The sequence below is a fragment of the Gopherus flavomarginatus genome, chromosome 2, assembly GCF_025201925.1.
Source record: "Gopherus flavomarginatus isolate rGopFla2 chromosome 2, rGopFla2.mat.asm, whole genome shotgun sequence".
Lineage (NCBI taxonomy): Eukaryota > Metazoa > Chordata > Testudines > Testudinidae > Gopherus > Gopherus flavomarginatus.
In genome coordinates this window covers 112382959-112399474 of record NC_066618.1, presented here as the reverse complement: position 1 = coordinate 112399474, position 16516 = coordinate 112382959, and the positions used below count along the sequence as shown (strand labels likewise).

Here is a 16516-nt window from a genome sequence, read left to right as displayed (position 1 = left end):
CTTTTTATATATATAAACTGCTGTTGGTCCCCATCAGTGTTGCTATAAAATTATTTTTCTTCATATCTAACAAAGAAACGAACAACTATTTGTTTCCAAAACAAATATGAGAAGACATGCTATTCCTGTTGCTAATTACACAGAAAAGTAGTGGCAGATACGCAAAGGAACATTCCTCAACAGAAGTCTATATGTACGTTTATGGTGTAACTTTTTTTCTTTCAGCTTAACTTGTATGTTTGTAATAAATTGGGAATAGAACGTAGCTTCACCAGTCCATACCACCCACAAACCAATGGCTTGGCTGAAAACGCTAATAAATCCATAAAAAGGTAAGTGAATGGGTGGGTATCGTACAGTATTAATGGCAAGTAGAATGTGCTATATTAGAAGATGCAACTCACAAAAAAATCTTCAAAAGCAATGTGTTACGTGGAGATCTTTTTCATTACGTATTACACCTTTTTGATTGTGTATGATCTGTTTCAAACAAGACCGTACATGTGACTTTCTTTTCTTAAACAATCAAATCAATGTGCCTTTGTTACAGAGCACTGCGGAAGATGGTTGATGACAATGGGAGTAATTGGGATAAATTACTTGAACCCATTTTGTTTTATTTGCGAACTAAAATACATGCAACAACAAAAATTTCACCTTTCCGACTAATGTTTGGTGATGATGTACTGTTTCCAGAAGATGTCTTAGAGAATTACATGGTAAGTGTATGTTATTCCCAGCACCTTTCATGTACACATGGCATTCTGTGTGCCTTCATTTTACAAATACAACCACTTCTCCATTTGTTTACAAAGATCCCAGATCTGAATATGTTAGCGGAAGATTTCTTCAAAGAGAACAGCATGAATATGAAATCGAGACATGACGCTGACATTGCACTGCCACTAAGTAACATTGCTAAAGCACAAGAAAAACAACAAAGACATTATGCTAAAAAGACTTCTAAATATGGGGAAATAACATTTGAAGTTGGGGACTCTGTACTATTACTGAATACTAGACAGAGAACAAGAAAAGAAGGAGTATTGGAATCTAAATATCATGGACCATACAAAAGTATGAGTGTAGAAGGTAAGAGAGTGAAATTACAAACCATCTCAGGGAAACAGTTAGGAACCATGTACAGTATTGCACACTTAAAACCAGTAAAAGAGCCAACAACATTAGCTGCTGAAAGCACATCAGAGGGAAAAACTGGCACTGAAATTGGAGTTGGTGACGCTGAACCAGAAACACCCACGGAAGAGATTAGAGAAGTGGATGGCACTGTATCTCATGACAGCAAAGTGGAAAACATAGAGGTCACAGCAATAGAAAAAGAGGAATATATAGGGCAAGATGTGTCAAACAATGATACAAGTGATGCTGATGACAGTTTTGATGACATGCTTACAGAGGAAGTGGAAGACAAGCAATGGCTTCTGAAAGGTAATTGGTTACCGCTTTTTTCTTAAACAGATTAACATACTTTATAACTTGAACTATATTAAAGGTTTTCATGTACAAAGTGGCGGCATTGACAGTATTAAAGCAGAGAAAAAGGAAACTGTATTACCATGCATGTAATATGTGTTAATATTTTTTTCCTAGTAAAATTGGTAATGACCAGCAAACACACAGAGAGACTGGAGGCGAAAGTGAGAAACATAAAATTGTATGGCTCTTCATTTCATTGCCTGAAACCGAGAAGCTGGATAAGTGATGAGGTACATTTAAGTACCGCTAAACATGTATTTGTTGATGTGATTGATTACTCAAAGACCATTGTAATTGTGCTTTTCTTCCATCATGTGTTGTAGGTTATTGATGCATTTTTGAGCTGTGTAGTTGAGAAAGCAGATGGAAAGGTAGGCTAGTTACTGTGATACATGACACAATACACTGATGCACTAAGTAAACAATCACGGGAATATGTGGCACAACATATTTAAGTCCAAATGCCCTTGAAATATCAACAGACACCTGAAATGTCAACATTTCTGTGTATATACTGCTGCGAAACATTTACTAAAATGTATTTGGAGGTGCATATCGGACATACAACAGAGGGCCACATTAGTTCTGCTGTACAGTTCAGTGGGTCCATTACTTGAACACAAGTATGTGAACAGCTTAGTCACTTTTTAAAGGAAGTAATTCAGAGCACATTGATTACAAATCATTTGTTTTTATGGGACTCTCTTACATATACGTATCTGATTTGTAACACTAAGGATCCGTTTCATGTCTGTCTATATTAAATTCATTATGTTCTTGACGTGCCATAATTATTAATGCATTAATAGCTTTGTTGACTGTCAACAGGTACAAGCCATCTCATCAGTAGTTTCCACTGTCATTCTCTCAGGCAGAGCTACACAAGTGAAAGTGAAGGTAAATGTTAACACACTTTCATACATAAAATGAAAAAAAACCAATTTCAGTCAGTGAGTTAAACACAGTGTGAAACAGCAAAAACTATGATATGTTTGATGTGGGGGAGTAGTCCAATAGTAATACATGTAATGAATCTGGGAAATACAGTATAATGTATATTTCATGGTTTGCCTCACTGGAAACTATAATTACATTTCTAATTTCTTTTAAATAAATACAGAGTGAATTACTTCAAAATGATATATTATTGCTTCCTTACCACACACCAGGTCATTGGGTTCTTGTGGTAAGATGTTTTGTATTGTGCTTCTGGATTATGGGCAATAAATGTCGCAATAAATAAGAGATTTGTAACACAAATATGGTAGTGGTGATATACTTTGCCATGCTGTGGGTTTTCTGGGAGTGCAGTGCATGCTAAGGAAAGTGGAATGTGATTGTTAAAAATACATTGATACTGTCAATTTACATTGTTCATGTAACATGGAAGAATACATTCTGTAAAGAGTTGATTGATTTTACAATATGATTATATGTTGTGTGTTTCTGTTACATTACAAATGATTATATGTTAATTGCATACTGATTGTTGATATATTTTTGAATATATATTAATTTTTTGAGATAATCACATTACCAATACAGTTTATGAATATATTTAAACTTACAGATAGCCTTGATGAAAAAAAAGGAATTGTTAATAATTGACCCATTGTGTGATGAGATCAGATATGAAAGAACATGCCTGAGGAATTGGAGGTGATTTATTAGATACTTACTTTCACAGTGGACACTAACTGTTCCATTGAAATTGTTTTTAAAGGGAATGTTACAATAATGAGAATAATGTCTTCCTATTAGCTACAAATAAACATTGAAACAGCATTATCTTGTACTGAATGTACTTAATAATGGACTTTGAGTGAACTTGTGTGATGTGACTCTGGGGAACGACTGCACAGAATGTGGACACACATGAAACAGTAGCATGTTGCATGATTGAGAATGTATTATCATCAACATGGGGCACAGCAACTCAGGTGACACACTGTGTAAGTGTGAGACAATAATATGAAAACAAGTGTGTCTATATGTGAGCAATAAGTCATTTCAATGACTAAGTAAAAACCGAGAGAATGGATTTTTATCTATGTCCAGAAAACAGAGTGGGAAAAAACGGAAAGCAAAGCGCATTTATGCAGTCTGCTAATGTACTCTCTAAAAATTTCAGAAACTTCATCAAACGATTAACTAGTAAATCCTCATCTGATTGGAACAGTAAAATTATGCAGCATCCCAGACAAAGTGATGGCCACAACTGTGGACCACTCATTTTAAAGGTATTGAATACCAAATTGGCATTATTATTGGTTATATATGTTTAATTATCCATGTTGAAAGTAAATGCCAGAGATTACCAGTGGGCACTGCACTGGTGTCCTTGCCAAGGTGTATGGGGGTGGGCTTGTGGCCACAAGAAGGGATGGGTTCTCCAGTGGCAGGTGCGGTGCTGGGGAATCAGATTCTACCATCCAGCCCTTCCTGACAGCTGCTGTTGCAGTGGCCAGGAGCACCAGGCCCTTGTAAATCACTGTAACCCAGAGCCCCTTTTGGTCCTCCACAGTAGGCACCCCTGCCAGGAGCATGTAACAGCATTGCCAGACCTTATGGCAGGGCCGCAGATGCGGGGGGGGGGGGAGGGGATAAAGGGAGCAGTGCTGTTAAATCATAAAGCACTGCCACATCAGAAGTGTAATGTTAGCCATGTATGGTCTGGAACCAGTGGCCAATTCTTACCGGTACACTGGACCAGCCCACTTTCACCTATGGTAAGTATGAGGTTTATTCTAAATATCAGTGTTGTTAGTTTGCAGAAACATATTTGCAGCACAAAGACATCAGTATGGTGGAAACAACACAGAAGGCTAATACTGCGTTTAGAAGACATATAGCAATTCTTCTAATGAAGGAGTCAGGTAATTACTTTCTACCATGTATTGTGGACTCATTAGGCACATGTGAGGATAACATGAAGAGTGGAATTTTGTCACATAACAGACAGTTATCTTAATAACCCTAAAGTGGGATATCTCACAGGTTTGGTTCTGAAATGGTGACTATGAATCAATAATATCTTTAAGTACACAAAAATTTGAATGGGGTGAATGATTACTATTGATTGACCAGTTAAATGAAACTTGAATTTTTAGATACAGGTGCAGTAAAGTTAAAATTGGAAAAAAATATTCCAAAAAAAGGAAGAGATATGTGTGTTCAAACCATTGACTGGATTACATAATTGACAATTAATACATCAAGATTAGCATTTTCAGTGTTGGTCGTAACGTATTCATCATTTCGTAATGCTATATTTATTTTTAAGAAAGCGTGGAGGACTACTGCATATACTGCAACCTTATCGACTGTGAAAAAGAAAGTGAGGATTGCACGATGGTAAGAAACATAGAATTACATGAGAAATATATGCCATAAACTGCGTAAGGATCATGATCCTTGTAAAAATTCCACAACATTACACATTTTCTTCATGCTGATAGTTATATATTAGGTAATGTTCACATGTGGAAGGAATAGGATGAGTCAATGCAAAGTATGTATAACATAACGTATGTGATTTAATTTCTTAATTCTTACTTATCAAAGGCCCAGTGTGTTTCTTGCAAGAGGTGGGCACACATACCATGCATTACAGAAGGAATCAATCAAGAAAACCTGACATATGAGAAGAAAGAGTACAACTGCAAGACATGTGCATAGTTCACTTCATTAACAAAAAGAAAAAAGGCAATAAAGAAAACCCATTGTTTAACTGCCTCTTGTTCATAACATAATGCAACCCAAAGAAATATATTTCTATGTATACATCAGATTATAATAAATGTTCTTGATGTTAAATAAATTATTCTCTGTATTTCTGTCCATATATATAATGCAAACTATAAAATTTTAAAAGTAATTTTAAAAAATGAAAGTGGTGTCATCATAGGAGTGCTCCATACCCCGAAAGCTAACCTCCCTTTTCATGTATTCATACACAAGAAAGCGAAAGAGCGTGCCTCGATCACCCAATAGGTCAATTTGGCACATTAGACAGGAGGAAGCAGATCCTGAGTGTTTTCGACCACAAACTCCATCTCTCCCGATTTGCAACCATCCCCGGACCAGTGACAGGTGCATAGGCAGCCATGTCATTGGAACTAAGCAAGGAGGAAGCCAGTGAAACCAATGAAAGGGGCCACTCTGGTTATCACCTTGGGGTCAGGGGTGTGCCCTGTACCCCCAAACCTTACTTCCCTTTATATGTATACACACAAAAAAGCGAAAGAGCCTGCCTCGAGCAGCCATGTCATTGGAACTAAACAAGGAGGAAGCCAGTGGAAACAATGAAAGGGGCCACTCTGGTTATCATCTTGGGGTCAGGGGTGTGCCCTGTACCCCCAAACCTTACTTCTCTTTATATGTATTCACACACAAAAAAGCGAAAGAGCCTGCCTCGATCACCCAACAGGTCAATTTGGCACATTAGCCAGGAAGAAGCAGATCCTGAGTGTTTTCGACCACAAACTCCATCCCTCCCGATTTGCAACCATCCCTGGACCAGTGACAGGTGCATAGGCAGCCATGTCATTGGAACTAAGCAAGGAGGAAGCCAGTGGAAACAATGAAAGGGGCCACTCTGGTTATCACCTTGGGGTCAGGGGTGTGCCCTGTACCCCCAAACCTTACTTCTCTTTATATGTATTCACACACAAAAAAGCGAAACAGCCTGCCTCGATCACCCAACAGGTCAATTTGGCACATTAGCCAGGAAGAAGCAGATCCTGAGTGTTTTCGACCACAAACTCCATCCCTCCCGATTTGCAACCATCCCTGGACCAGTGACAGGTGCATAGGCAGCCATGTCATTGGAACTAAGCAAGGAGGAAGCCAGTGGAAACAATGAAAGGGGCCACTCTGGTTATCACCTTGGGGTCAGGGGTGTGCCCTGTACCCCCAAACCTTACTTCTCTTTATATGTATTCACACACAAAAAAGCGAAAGAGCCTGCCTCGATCACCCAACAGGTCAATTTGGCACATTAGCCAGGAAGAAGCAGATCCTGAGTGTTTTCGACCACAAACTACATCCCTCCCGATTTGCAACCATCCCCGGACCAGTGACAGGTGCATAGGCAGCCATGTCATTGGAACTAAGCAAGGAGGAAGCCAGTGGAAACAGTGAAAGGGGCCACTCTGGTTATCACCTTGGGGTCAGGGGTGTGCCCTGTACCCCCAAACCTTACTTCCCTTTATCTGTATTCACACACAAAAAAGCGAAAGAGCGTGCCTTGAGCAGCCATGTCATTGGAACTAAACAAGGAGGAAGCCAGTGGAAACAATGAAAGGGGCCACTCTGGTTATCACCTTGGGGTCAGGGGTGTGCCCTATACCCCCAAACCTTATTTCCCTTTACACGTATTCACACACAAAAAAGCGAAAGAGCGTGCCTCGATCACCCAATAGGTCAATTTGGCACATTAGACAGGAGGAAGCAGATCCTGAGTGTTTTCGACCACAAACTCCATCCCTCCCGATTTGCAACCCCATGGACCAGTGGAGGAAGCAGATCCTGAGTGTTTTCGACCACAAACTACATCCATCCTGATTTGCTACCATCCCTGGACCAGTGACAGGTGCATAGGCAGCCATGTCATTGGAACTAAGCAAGGAGGAAGCCAGTGGAAACAATGAAAGGGGCCACTCTGGCTATCACCTTGGGGTCAGGGGTGTGCCCTGTACCCCCAAACCTTACTTCCCTTTATCTGTATTCACACACAAAAAAGCGAAAGAGCGTGCCTCGAGCAGCTATGTCATTGGAACTAAACAAGGAGGAAGCCAGTGGAAACAATGAAAGGGGCCACTCTGGTTATCACCTTGGGGTCAGGGGTGTGCCCTATACCCCCAAACCTTACTTCCCTTTACACGTATTCACACACAAAAACGCGAAAGAGCATGCCTCGATCACCCAATTGGTCAATTTGGCACATTAGCCAGGAGGAAGCAGATTCTGAGTGTTTTCGACCACAAACTCCATCCCTCCCGATTTGCAACCCCATGGACCAGTGGAGGAAGCAGATCCTGAGTGTTTTCGACCACAAACTCCATCCCTCCCGATTTGCAACCATCCCTGGACCAGTGACAGGTGCATAGGCAGCCATGTCATTGGAACTAAGCAAGGAGGAAGCCAGTGGAAACAGTGAAAGGGACCACTCTGGTTATCACCTTGGGGTCAGGGGTGTGCCCTCTACCCCCAAACCTTACTTCCCTTTACACGTATTCACACACAAAAAAGCACATTAGCCAGGAGGAAGCAGATTCTGAGTGTTTTCGACCACAAACTCCATCCCTCCCGATTTGCAACCCCAAGGACCAGTGGAGGAAGCAGATCCTGAGTGTTTTCGACCACAAACTCCATCCCTCCCGATTTGCAACCTCATGGACCAGGCGGCAGCAATTCCTGAGCAGGAGCACAGATGGTTTTCCTATGTGACAGAAACTGCAGCTAGTTGCAAAACGGGAGGGTTGCTCAAACTGAGGTTACACCGGCCGGGGGAGTAGCTAGAGAGACACACCCCGCGCGCCCCAGGGCAGCCCGGCCGCGCGCCCGCCCAGCTCTGCGTGCCCAGGAACCCGGGTGGCGCCTGCGCCTCGCACATGAAGCGATTTTCGACAGCGCCCCGGGCCTGAGCGCGCGACGCCGAGGGAGGGGCCAGGCCCAGCAGCGACCCCCCCAACGGGCTCTTTCTCCCGCCCGCGGGGGAGGCCGGAACGTTTGTGCCGCGGCTGCTGTTTCCGCCCGGCCCCTCGCCGCGCTCTCCCGCTGGAAGGAAAGTCGGGTGCGCGCGCGCCTCTCGCTCTCGTGGGGATGCCGGGGCGCTGGCGGTTCCTGAAACGGGCGGCTCGGGCGCTGATGGGCACGTGCCCGGCTGAGGCCCGATTCCTAATGTAAGAGCCTGGCGCGCGCGCTGCCCCTTTCCGAGGGGGAGGGGAGAAGACCTACGCGATGGTGATTTGTGACGTAATGAAGGTCCCGCAGCTTCGTGTTCAGCCACCACGTGGCCCCGGGCTGTGCGGTGGCTGCGCGAGCCCCGCACGTGTGGGCCGAGACGCTGTGACGTGCCCTGCACCGGGCTGACACCTGTCCACCCCCGCAGCCAGTGTCCGTCTGTCCTGCTGCCCCTCCTGGCTTCGCACCTTCTCTCCACAATACTCCCGCACACAGGCAGGGCAGGAGCCCACACGGGGGGTGGCTGGGCCTGGAGCCGGTGCCCTCTGCTGCCCTGAGCTTCAGTGACTGATGTGCAGGGACGTGTCAGTTGGTCAGTAACCCTGTTCTCTTTCCTCCCGCAGGTGGTCGCTTCATTCTGAAAAAGGCAAGTTTAAACAGTTCAGTGGGTTTGGTTCTTTAAATCGGAGCCAGGCAGGCTAGCTCAACTCACAGCTTTTCAACTGCTCAGAACACGTGATGTGACTTTTAGAACATGATCACTTCTTCTCCTCCTCAAAAACAGGGTAACAGAGGGAAATTCTTTATCAGAGGGCATTAGGAAATATTTTCCTTTGGTAGAATCTTCTGTGGCTATCACTTGTGTCTGATTTAATGTTATCCGTAAAGGGATGCCGTGAGGCTGATGTGGGACCGTTTCTCCGTGGTGCATCCATTCACATCAAGCCTGAATTTGGCCTTTCATCAGCTTGTTTTGATTCTAACACTGTTATATTTTTAACTAAATCTCAGTCTTGGAAGAAGCTTGGCAACCTTTGACTTCAGTAGGGTTTTATGTTGACACAGGAGTGTGCCTCATGGAGTTCCTTGCAGGAATGTGGTTCTCAGAATGTAAGATTTTGAAGAAAGATGGAATGTATTTTTCTGGTACAATCACCTATTGGACAGTGTCTTCTTAATGTAACTGTACACCCAGTACTATATGATTATTTTTTAACATTTTAGCATTTGGCTTCCTCTTGAGTTTTTGATGAGTATGAAATGCAGAATCAAATTAATCATGTATCTAGTGCTGACATAGGAACACTTAGAACGGTTTGAACAAAGTACTTGTACCTGAATAAGATTTTTAAAATGCTAGAGAAAAGGTTGCCATGCCCTTATCAATGCACAATTTACAGTATGCTATAAATTAGTGGCTTACTAGCTGTAATATATGTTCACCTCTAAAACATACTTACAGAGAGAAGTTCATTTAGGCTTTTACTGTGTTACCTTTATTCGTCTGTAGATAAAAAACCCGACAGAGAAAGGATATGCCCTTACTGTTTCCAGTTTCTGGTTCCTGATAACCACAGAGTACGTCTCAAACCCAAGATGAAACTGACTCCACGGATACAGAAACTTCTTAATCGGGAGGCAAAGAACCATAAACTCAATTTGAAACAGACAAAGCTTTTGAAAAAGTACAAGGATTCAAGCAGCGTTCTGGTAAGATTGCTATTCCAATTAACACGATAACTGGATTTGTTCATTCCTGGACCATTTATTTCCCTCAAAGAGAGAGGGAATAAAAGAAAATAGGAAGCTTTTCTGTTTAGAAATTGAGCTTGCAATCCATAAGATTCTTTCATCAAAACATAACAAAGTTCTCTATGTAACTTTCCTGTTGGCATAACTTCTATTCAGATACACCCAAAAGGAATTTTAAAACAAAAAAAAACTGACTCTAGCAACCAGGAGATGAGAAAATGGCAGGTGGAAAAATCTCCAAACCTCAAACACATGGCTGCAAAAATGTACAGAAGCCGCAATCTGCATAGTCTAAGATTTAATCTAAAAAACAAACCACTTGTCATTTTATTATGAACATCACTTTTTGTTGAGAATGTTCCCGGTGTAAAGTGTACTGCTAGTCCATGTGTGCGGTTTTGCAGAAGTGTCTCCAGACAAACTAGCAGCAGCAAAGATGTTCGTCTTTTTTCACTCTCTTCACTCAAGAGTGTTATGACCTGCAGAGCCTCATTGGAGCCAGGTAAATCCTAACATCATTAAGTAGAGGTAGGTTTTCCCCCACTTAAAAAAAAAAAAAAAGGGAAATCAAGCTGAAAAGCCTGTTAAAAGTTAAGATTCCAGCAGTTACACTAATTTGGCTGTGATGGACTTTTTTTTTGTGTGTGTGTATAAGCTGAATGTTACTGTTTATCATGAAATGTCTATGGTAAAGCATACAGCACGTGTAACATAAGCCCAGTTAAGGTTGCCATTGGAACATTAACTCTTTTGCCGGACTTCTTGTTGTCGTCTTTATCCATCTGAGATATGTCTGCACAGTGTTTTGGAGCCTCTGGGAGCGAGCTTCTCACCCCAGGTTGATAGACTTAGATAGTGGGGCTTGTACTAGTGCTCTGAAAATAGCTGTATAGACAGGACTTTGAGGCTGTGGCTCAGGCGCTGAAACCTAGGGAGTGCGGGGTGTTTCATACTCTGAGTCACACTTCGAATCTCTGTCTAGACATCTGTTTTTTGAGTACTAGTGAAAGCTCCGCTAGACCAAATCTGTCAACCTGGGCTGGGATGCTCACTCCCGTAGGCTGCAAAATGCTGTGTAGACATACTCATGGAGGCCTGAAGATTTCAAGGACAGCTGTGCCTGGAGGAAACGCTTGTCACCAGTCTCCCGTTGAGAAGTCTGTTGTGAAGCTGTGTATCTAAATGAGAGTAAATTATTTCTGGAAGAGATCAAAAGTTCATACACAAAATGCTTAGTAACACATTAACACTGTCCCAGTTGCTTATATTTTGAGGGCGAGGTTATCCATAGTGACAAGTAGTCTCACATGTCCGACAATGAGACCATTTTTGTTGGTTTGTTTTTTTTCTTTGTCATCATTTTTCAGATTGAGTGTGAACTGCCTGAGCAGCCTCTGATGTCTCCAAGAGGAAGCCCAAACAATCTTGGGTTGGGTGGCCATTTTGTGTGAAACTTCTCTGACCAGTGTTTAATATTCAGTACTGGATAGCTAGTCAATGACTTCTTGTTTGCTGAGTAGAAAGTGGAAATGATCCACTAAGAAGGAAAAATGAATAACGGCTTCCCCTATCTACAGGGTTAAAATATACATTTCTACCCCAGAGCACAGTGCTTTATCACCATTAAAAAGCACTTTACCCAGTGCCGCAAACCAGTGTGCATTAGGGGAGGTCTCAGAATGCTTTCTGGACTCGATTTTTGCTTTCATTTACACCAATGTGTAAAATAATGAAATAGTCATTAAGGGGCAAGAGAAGACACTTGTTAACACAAAATATTGTAAACAGCGCTAGCACGTTTCACTTTACTGCATGATCTTCATTGTATTCCAGAACGATTAAAATGGAGAAGTGGTCAAGTTCTGAAGCTGTCATACAGAGTGTAACTATATATACACACACCTTTAATGTAGTGCTATAGAGACATACAAATCTCTTAAAATAATTATGTAGACAGATGTCTTAATAAATGAAGACGACATCCCACTGGGCACAACATTGACTCTTCAGAGCACATCCTGCTGTCAGATTGGACAGCTTTCTAAGAAATGAGGAAACTACTGGTTATAATTTTCTGTGCCAGAATGTGCAACAATAGAAATCTGAAGCACCGAGAACACAAGATTGGGTTGAGGAAGTATCATAATTATTAACTAGTATCACTTATATGTCAAGGCTATAGGCACTTTAGATAGACACAGTACAAAACCAACAAAATGAAGCAAATTCCCTCCCCTCGAAATTTTAGTTTCCATTTGAAGGGCTTACAAACCACTATGAACTTGGAAGTTTTGCTTTTATTATTCACTGGTGTGATATTACAAATGTTTAGGATAGATCTGAGGAACTGTCATTTTAGACAGCTGATGTTCAGTGTGTCTCTTCCTGTTCCAATAATGTGAGTGGTCTTACCCAAACAAACTTAAGTAATGAAACTAAGGAGTAGTTGGCAAGATGTGTATGTATTGCTGTGTGTAAACCCCTCCCCAAAAGAACCAAATGTTGGTGTGCACTGTGACCTGCAGAGCCGTAGCAGGTTTTTAAACAAAAATATACATTTGTTTGTTAGCTGGACAGATTCTCAGAATGTAGCAGGCATCCATATAAATGTGAGTTTATAGTTTGTGGTCCATTCTAATCTCCATGCAATGTCCTTGAATTGGGATTTAGACATAGTAATAATACCGTCTGCTCTGTTTCAGACAGACTGACAGTCTCATTAAGATCTGTCCAAGTTAAGATCAAGATTGACTTACATATTTACTGTGATTTGGTGTGCAATTTGCTACTTGGATTATGCTTGAAATGTTTCTGGTATTGTGTACTTAAAATACTATCAGGAACTGACAGCTCCCAAAATTATCATTGTAGAGCCATATAAGCTCCTACTGTAGAAAATCACACATTAGGAGCAAGGTTGACTGTGGGCTTGTCTACATCAGAAAGTTGCAGCGCTGGTGAGGGAGTTACAGCGCTGCAACTTAGGAGGTGTACACATCTGCAGGGCACCACCAGCGCTGCAACTCCCTGTTTGCAGCGCTGGCCGTACTCCCGTTTTGTCTCGGGTGTAGAGGATCCAGCGCTGGTGATCCAGCGCTGGTAATCAAATATAGACACTTACCAGCGCTTTTCTTGACCTCCGTGGAATAAGCAGGTATCCCAGCATACCTGAGGAAGCCTCTGGTAATCAAGCTGGTCTCCTTCCCCGGTTTGCTCTCGCATTCCCCGAACCCCGAGCAAGCAGGTCTCCTTCCCTGAGGTTTGCTGGGTGGTTCCGGGAACGCGAGAGCAAACCGGGAAAGGAGACCAGCTTCGCCGCGGTTTGCTCTCGCGTTCCCCGAACCCCGAGCAAGCAGGTCTCCTTCCCTGAGGTTTGCTGGGTGGTTCCGGGAACGCGAGAGCAAACCGGGAAAGGAGACCAGCTTCGCCGCGGTTTGCTCTCGCGTTCCCCGAACCTCCCTTGAAGCCGCCCAACAGCGCTGCAGTGTGGCCACATCTAACACCACTTGCAGCGCTGGTTGCTGTAAGTGTGGCCACTCTGCAGCGCTGGCCCTATACAGCTGTACTAATACAGCTGTAACAACCAGCGCTGCAAAATTTTAGATGTAGACATGGCCTGAGACTTAAAACCAACAAGCTGACAGGCTATGTTTACAAGACCTTTCTTAGCCATTAGCAATATTTTATATCTTGGTTTGAGCATTCTGCTAACTTTGCAACTTGCATAAAATTACCTTATTCTATTTTGCAGAGTTCTAAAACTCCTAGAGGTATCATCTGTACATCTTTTTTGCAGATATGTTTCATCAGTTAATGGAAGATCAGCTGTTAAAGAGATGTTTGCATAAGTTATTGGTTCCCAAACTTTGGGTTGTGGACCACTAGTGGTCTTCTGTGGAGAGCTGGCAGGTCACATTGTTTTGATTCTCCTTGTTTCTAGCTGAATCCATTAAAAAAAAGCTAAAGTAAATTTAAAAGCTTTCCTATTTTCTGTGAAAGCAGTTGGTGTACTTGTAAGAGATGGTATGTGATGGGAGCAGTGTCTCAGTCAGTCTCTCTATTAATATATGGTTTTGCCCATTCAGCTGCTTCCCCTTTTGACCCCACTGAACTTTAGTAGATACTCTCTAGTCCCACTCTCCCTGTGTGGTTCTCCTTCGCTCCATACCAATGGGCTACCTTGTTTCTTTTTATCAGTAGTCCATCTTTTTATTTTTGAAGATTTTGGATTTTTAGTATCTTTTTCTCTGAAGACTCACCAAAAAAGTGTTCCCACTCTCCCTGTGTGGTTCTCCTTCGCTCCATACCAATGGGCTACCTTGTTTCTTTTTATCAGTAGTCCATCTTTTTATTTTTGAAGATTTTGGATTTTTAGTATCTTTTTCTCTGAAGACTCACCAAAAAAGTGTTCCGGAGGGGTAGTTGTGTTAGTCTGTATCAGCAAAAACAACGAGGAGTCCTTGTGGCACCTTAGAGACTAACACATTTATTTGGGCATAAGCTTTTGTGGGCTATAACCCACTTCAACAGTGCCACAAGGATTCCTCGTTGTTTTTAAAAAAAAGTGTATATTCAAGTGTAAATGAATTTTAAAATACATTTTGATCATTTTCTGGTTTCTTGTATGTTTGTGGTGAAACATGAATCCCACTGAGGTACATTCAGAGTATTGTACAGTCAGAGCCACCTTTAATGTTGTCTAGTCTTTTTGTTGTTTTTCATGTTTCACTCCATGTGTTTGCAATTCAGAATTAAAAGTCCCCTGAAATTAGTTTCCAGGGGATTGGACTCATTTCTAGTCAGACCCTTGGGGATTTGATGGCTTAAGTGGTTTAAAGGAGAAAGCTAGATGTGGATTTGATGTTGCTTTTTGTCTCTGCTTCACACAAATAAGTATTTAAGCAGCTTGATTCACTGTAATTTTGAAGAGCAGTTTAGATAAGTCTAAAAGTGTTAGTCACGAATGCCTTGTACATTTAAATTGGGGAAGACTGACAGAAGAGCTAACATTTCCTTTCCTCTCTTCATAGTTGGTTACTTGCAACACATGCAACAAAACAACAAGACATCATGGTAAAAGCAGAGATTTTCTGGCAACAGCAACAAGCCGTTCTGGTGCTCTGAAGAGTAAACCAGACCCAAAGATTCCGATATCTGCAAACAAAATGACACCCTTAAACCACAGTAAATCTGGATCTACAAGCAAGAGTCCAGCATCAACTTCCAGGTGCCTATTTCCATTTTACCTAAAGAGGCAGTAGTGAATAGGGCACAGAACTAGAAGTCAGGAACGGGAGTTCAGACAAGTTATTTAGTAATCTCTCTGATAAAATATTTATTATCTGTTATCAGGGATCTGAAATGGAAAATCAGTGGTTGTTTTGTTTTTTAAATTGCAGAAGTCCAAAGGGTCTAATAAAGAGTGACTAGGGGTAAAAAGTATCACTTCTGGGTGTTTTTAAAAAAAATAAACTTTAGCCGTAGTGTGAGATACCATTTTTGAGGTTTTATTTTCTAAGCATGTATGTAATTGTGTGCACAAACTCAGTACTTGCAAACATATTTGGGTAGTTGTGCTTCTCACAGCTCACTTTCACATGCAATGCATAAGTTATGTTTGCAGTTAAGTAATTGTGCACCTGAATTTTATGTACACAACCATATTCAAAATCAGACCATAAAATTACATTATTCCTCCAGCCTCACTTCTTTTAATAAGACATGTATCTGATTTTTGTTTTGTTTTGCTTTTCAGAACATGCATGTCTGGACATTCACCATCCAGTTCTTTCCCCAAGAGTCGCAAAAACACTAAATTTCATTTTGCTCAGCTAAAATGGTTGCTTAATCTTGAAGAAGAACAAAAGAGCCAGAAGAAGATGGACCTGAAAAATTTCTTGTCTTCACTCTGAAATACTGAATAATTATAATAGTCATGATAATGGCTACAGTAGTAGTGGCTAAAATTGGGCCAGTAAATGAACTAAATTAGTGGCTGCTTTATTGTTTTTTATAAATTTAGAAACAATTTTTGTTAATACTGGTTTAATTTCTGGCTGTGCTAAGGCCTTCAGCATGTAGGGGAGATTTAAATACATTGTTTGGAAACAGTCTCTGTACTTTTATATGGATATCCAGAGGATATTGCTGGAATAATAAGGTAATAAGACAAGCCTTGGAAGTCTGAACTTGTTTCACAATCTTTAATGGCTCAGGAATTAAAAGCCAAAATCTGTTCTTGGACCAGATGGGCTTGCGCTCTAGCAATCAGTGTAATGATTTTTAAAATAGGATCCTGTACCACAGTAGAACTTGCAGAGGATCTGCTTCTCTCTAATTCTTTCCAGATCTGTGCTGTGAATTCTTTCCAGATCTGTGCTGTGAATGGTGTGGGTTTGCTTGTCAGTTTTACTTAGAACTTTCTCTGTGACTAAAACTGATTTCCAAAGGAAATCTGTGTGGTCATCTTAATGTACTGACAAAGTAATTCTGAAACATTCCTACTTAACGGTATTCAGTGGAAGTAAGTCTTATTCTGCAATTTCTGAAGTTGATGGCTCCAGTTCTCCATTTGGAAAGA

At 41.5% G+C, this 16516-nt stretch overlaps 2 protein-coding genes and 1 long non-coding RNA gene across 6 annotated transcripts; 2 read left to right on the top strand and 1 right to left on the bottom strand.

Annotated features, from left to right (window-relative positions):
- Positions 1–1097: 1097 nt before the first annotated feature.
- LOC127043711 (uncharacterized) lies at positions 1098–5317 on the top strand. Of its 2 annotated transcripts, XM_050937785.1 has the most exons (9): positions 1098–1449; positions 1612–1727; positions 1821–1868; positions 2326–2394; positions 3068–3156; positions 3629–3737; positions 4265–4373; positions 4781–4851; positions 5062–5317. In XM_050937785.1, exons 1-9 carry the CDS (start codon positions 1140–1142, stop codon positions 5173–5175), a joined length of 1035 nt encoding a protein of 344 aa, XP_050793742.1. In that variant the 5' UTR covers positions 1098–1139; the 3' UTR covers positions 5176–5317. The 2 variants fall into 2 exon arrangements, with proteins under 2 accessions (XP_050793742.1, XP_050793743.1); XM_050937786.1 differs by lacking the exon at positions 1821–1868.
- Positions 5318–5931: 614 nt separating this feature from the next.
- LOC127043758 (uncharacterized) lies at positions 5932–7396 on the bottom strand. 2 transcript variants are annotated; one of them, XR_007772304.1, is made up of 3 exons: positions 7171–7391; positions 6696–6821; positions 5932–6139 (listed from the first exon to the last, which is right to left on the bottom strand). It is a non-coding gene; the product is annotated as an uncharacterized LOC127043758 (long non-coding RNA). The 2 variants fall into 2 exon arrangements; XR_007772305.1 differs by lacking the exon at positions 5932–6139 and adding an exon at positions 6213–6417 and having other exon boundaries at positions 7171–7396.
- Positions 7397–8265: 869 nt separating this feature from the next.
- Positions 8266–16304, top strand: C2H18orf21 (chromosome 2 C18orf21 homolog). Of its 2 annotated transcripts, XM_050937818.1 has the most exons (5): positions 8266–8402; positions 8808–8830; positions 9695–9894; positions 14967–15163; positions 15692–16304. In XM_050937818.1, exons 1-5 carry the CDS (start codon positions 8323–8325, stop codon positions 15846–15848), a joined length of 657 nt encoding a protein of 218 aa, XP_050793775.1. In that variant the 5' UTR covers positions 8266–8322; the 3' UTR covers positions 15849–16304. The 2 variants fall into 2 exon arrangements, with proteins under 2 accessions (XP_050793775.1, XP_050793776.1); XM_050937819.1 differs by lacking the exons at positions 8266–8402; positions 8808–8830 and adding an exon at positions 8487–8776.
- Positions 16305–16516: the final 212 nt, after the last annotated feature.

What these genes read in the sequence shown, in the direction of transcription:
- LOC127043711 (XM_050937785.1), top strand. Translation starts at nt 1,140, where the DNA reads ATGTACAGTATTGCACACTTAAAACCAGTAAAAGAGCCAACAACATTA. An exon ending in CAAGCAATGGCTTCTGAAAG is followed by an intron (nt 1,450 to 1,611) that starts GTAATTGGTTAC and finishes TTTTTTTCCTAG; the next exon opens with TAAAATTGGTAATGACCAGC. An exon ending in TCTTCTAATGAAGGAGTCAG is followed by an intron (nt 4,374 to 4,780) that starts GTAATTACTTTC and finishes TTTATTTTTAAG; the next exon opens with AAAGCGTGGAGGACTACTGC.
- C2H18orf21 (XM_050937818.1), top strand. Translation starts at nt 8,323, where the DNA reads ATGCCGGGGCGCTGGCGGTTCCTGAAACGGGCGGCTCGGGCGCTGATG. An exon ending in GTCGCTTCATTCTGAAAAAG is followed by an intron (nt 8,831 to 9,694) that starts GCAAGTTTAAAC and finishes ATTCGTCTGTAG; the next exon opens with ATAAAAAACCCGACAGAGAA. An exon ending in AGTCCAGCATCAACTTCCAG is followed by an intron (nt 15,164 to 15,691) that starts GTGCCTATTTCC and finishes TTTGCTTTTCAG; the next exon opens with AACATGCATGTCTGGACATT.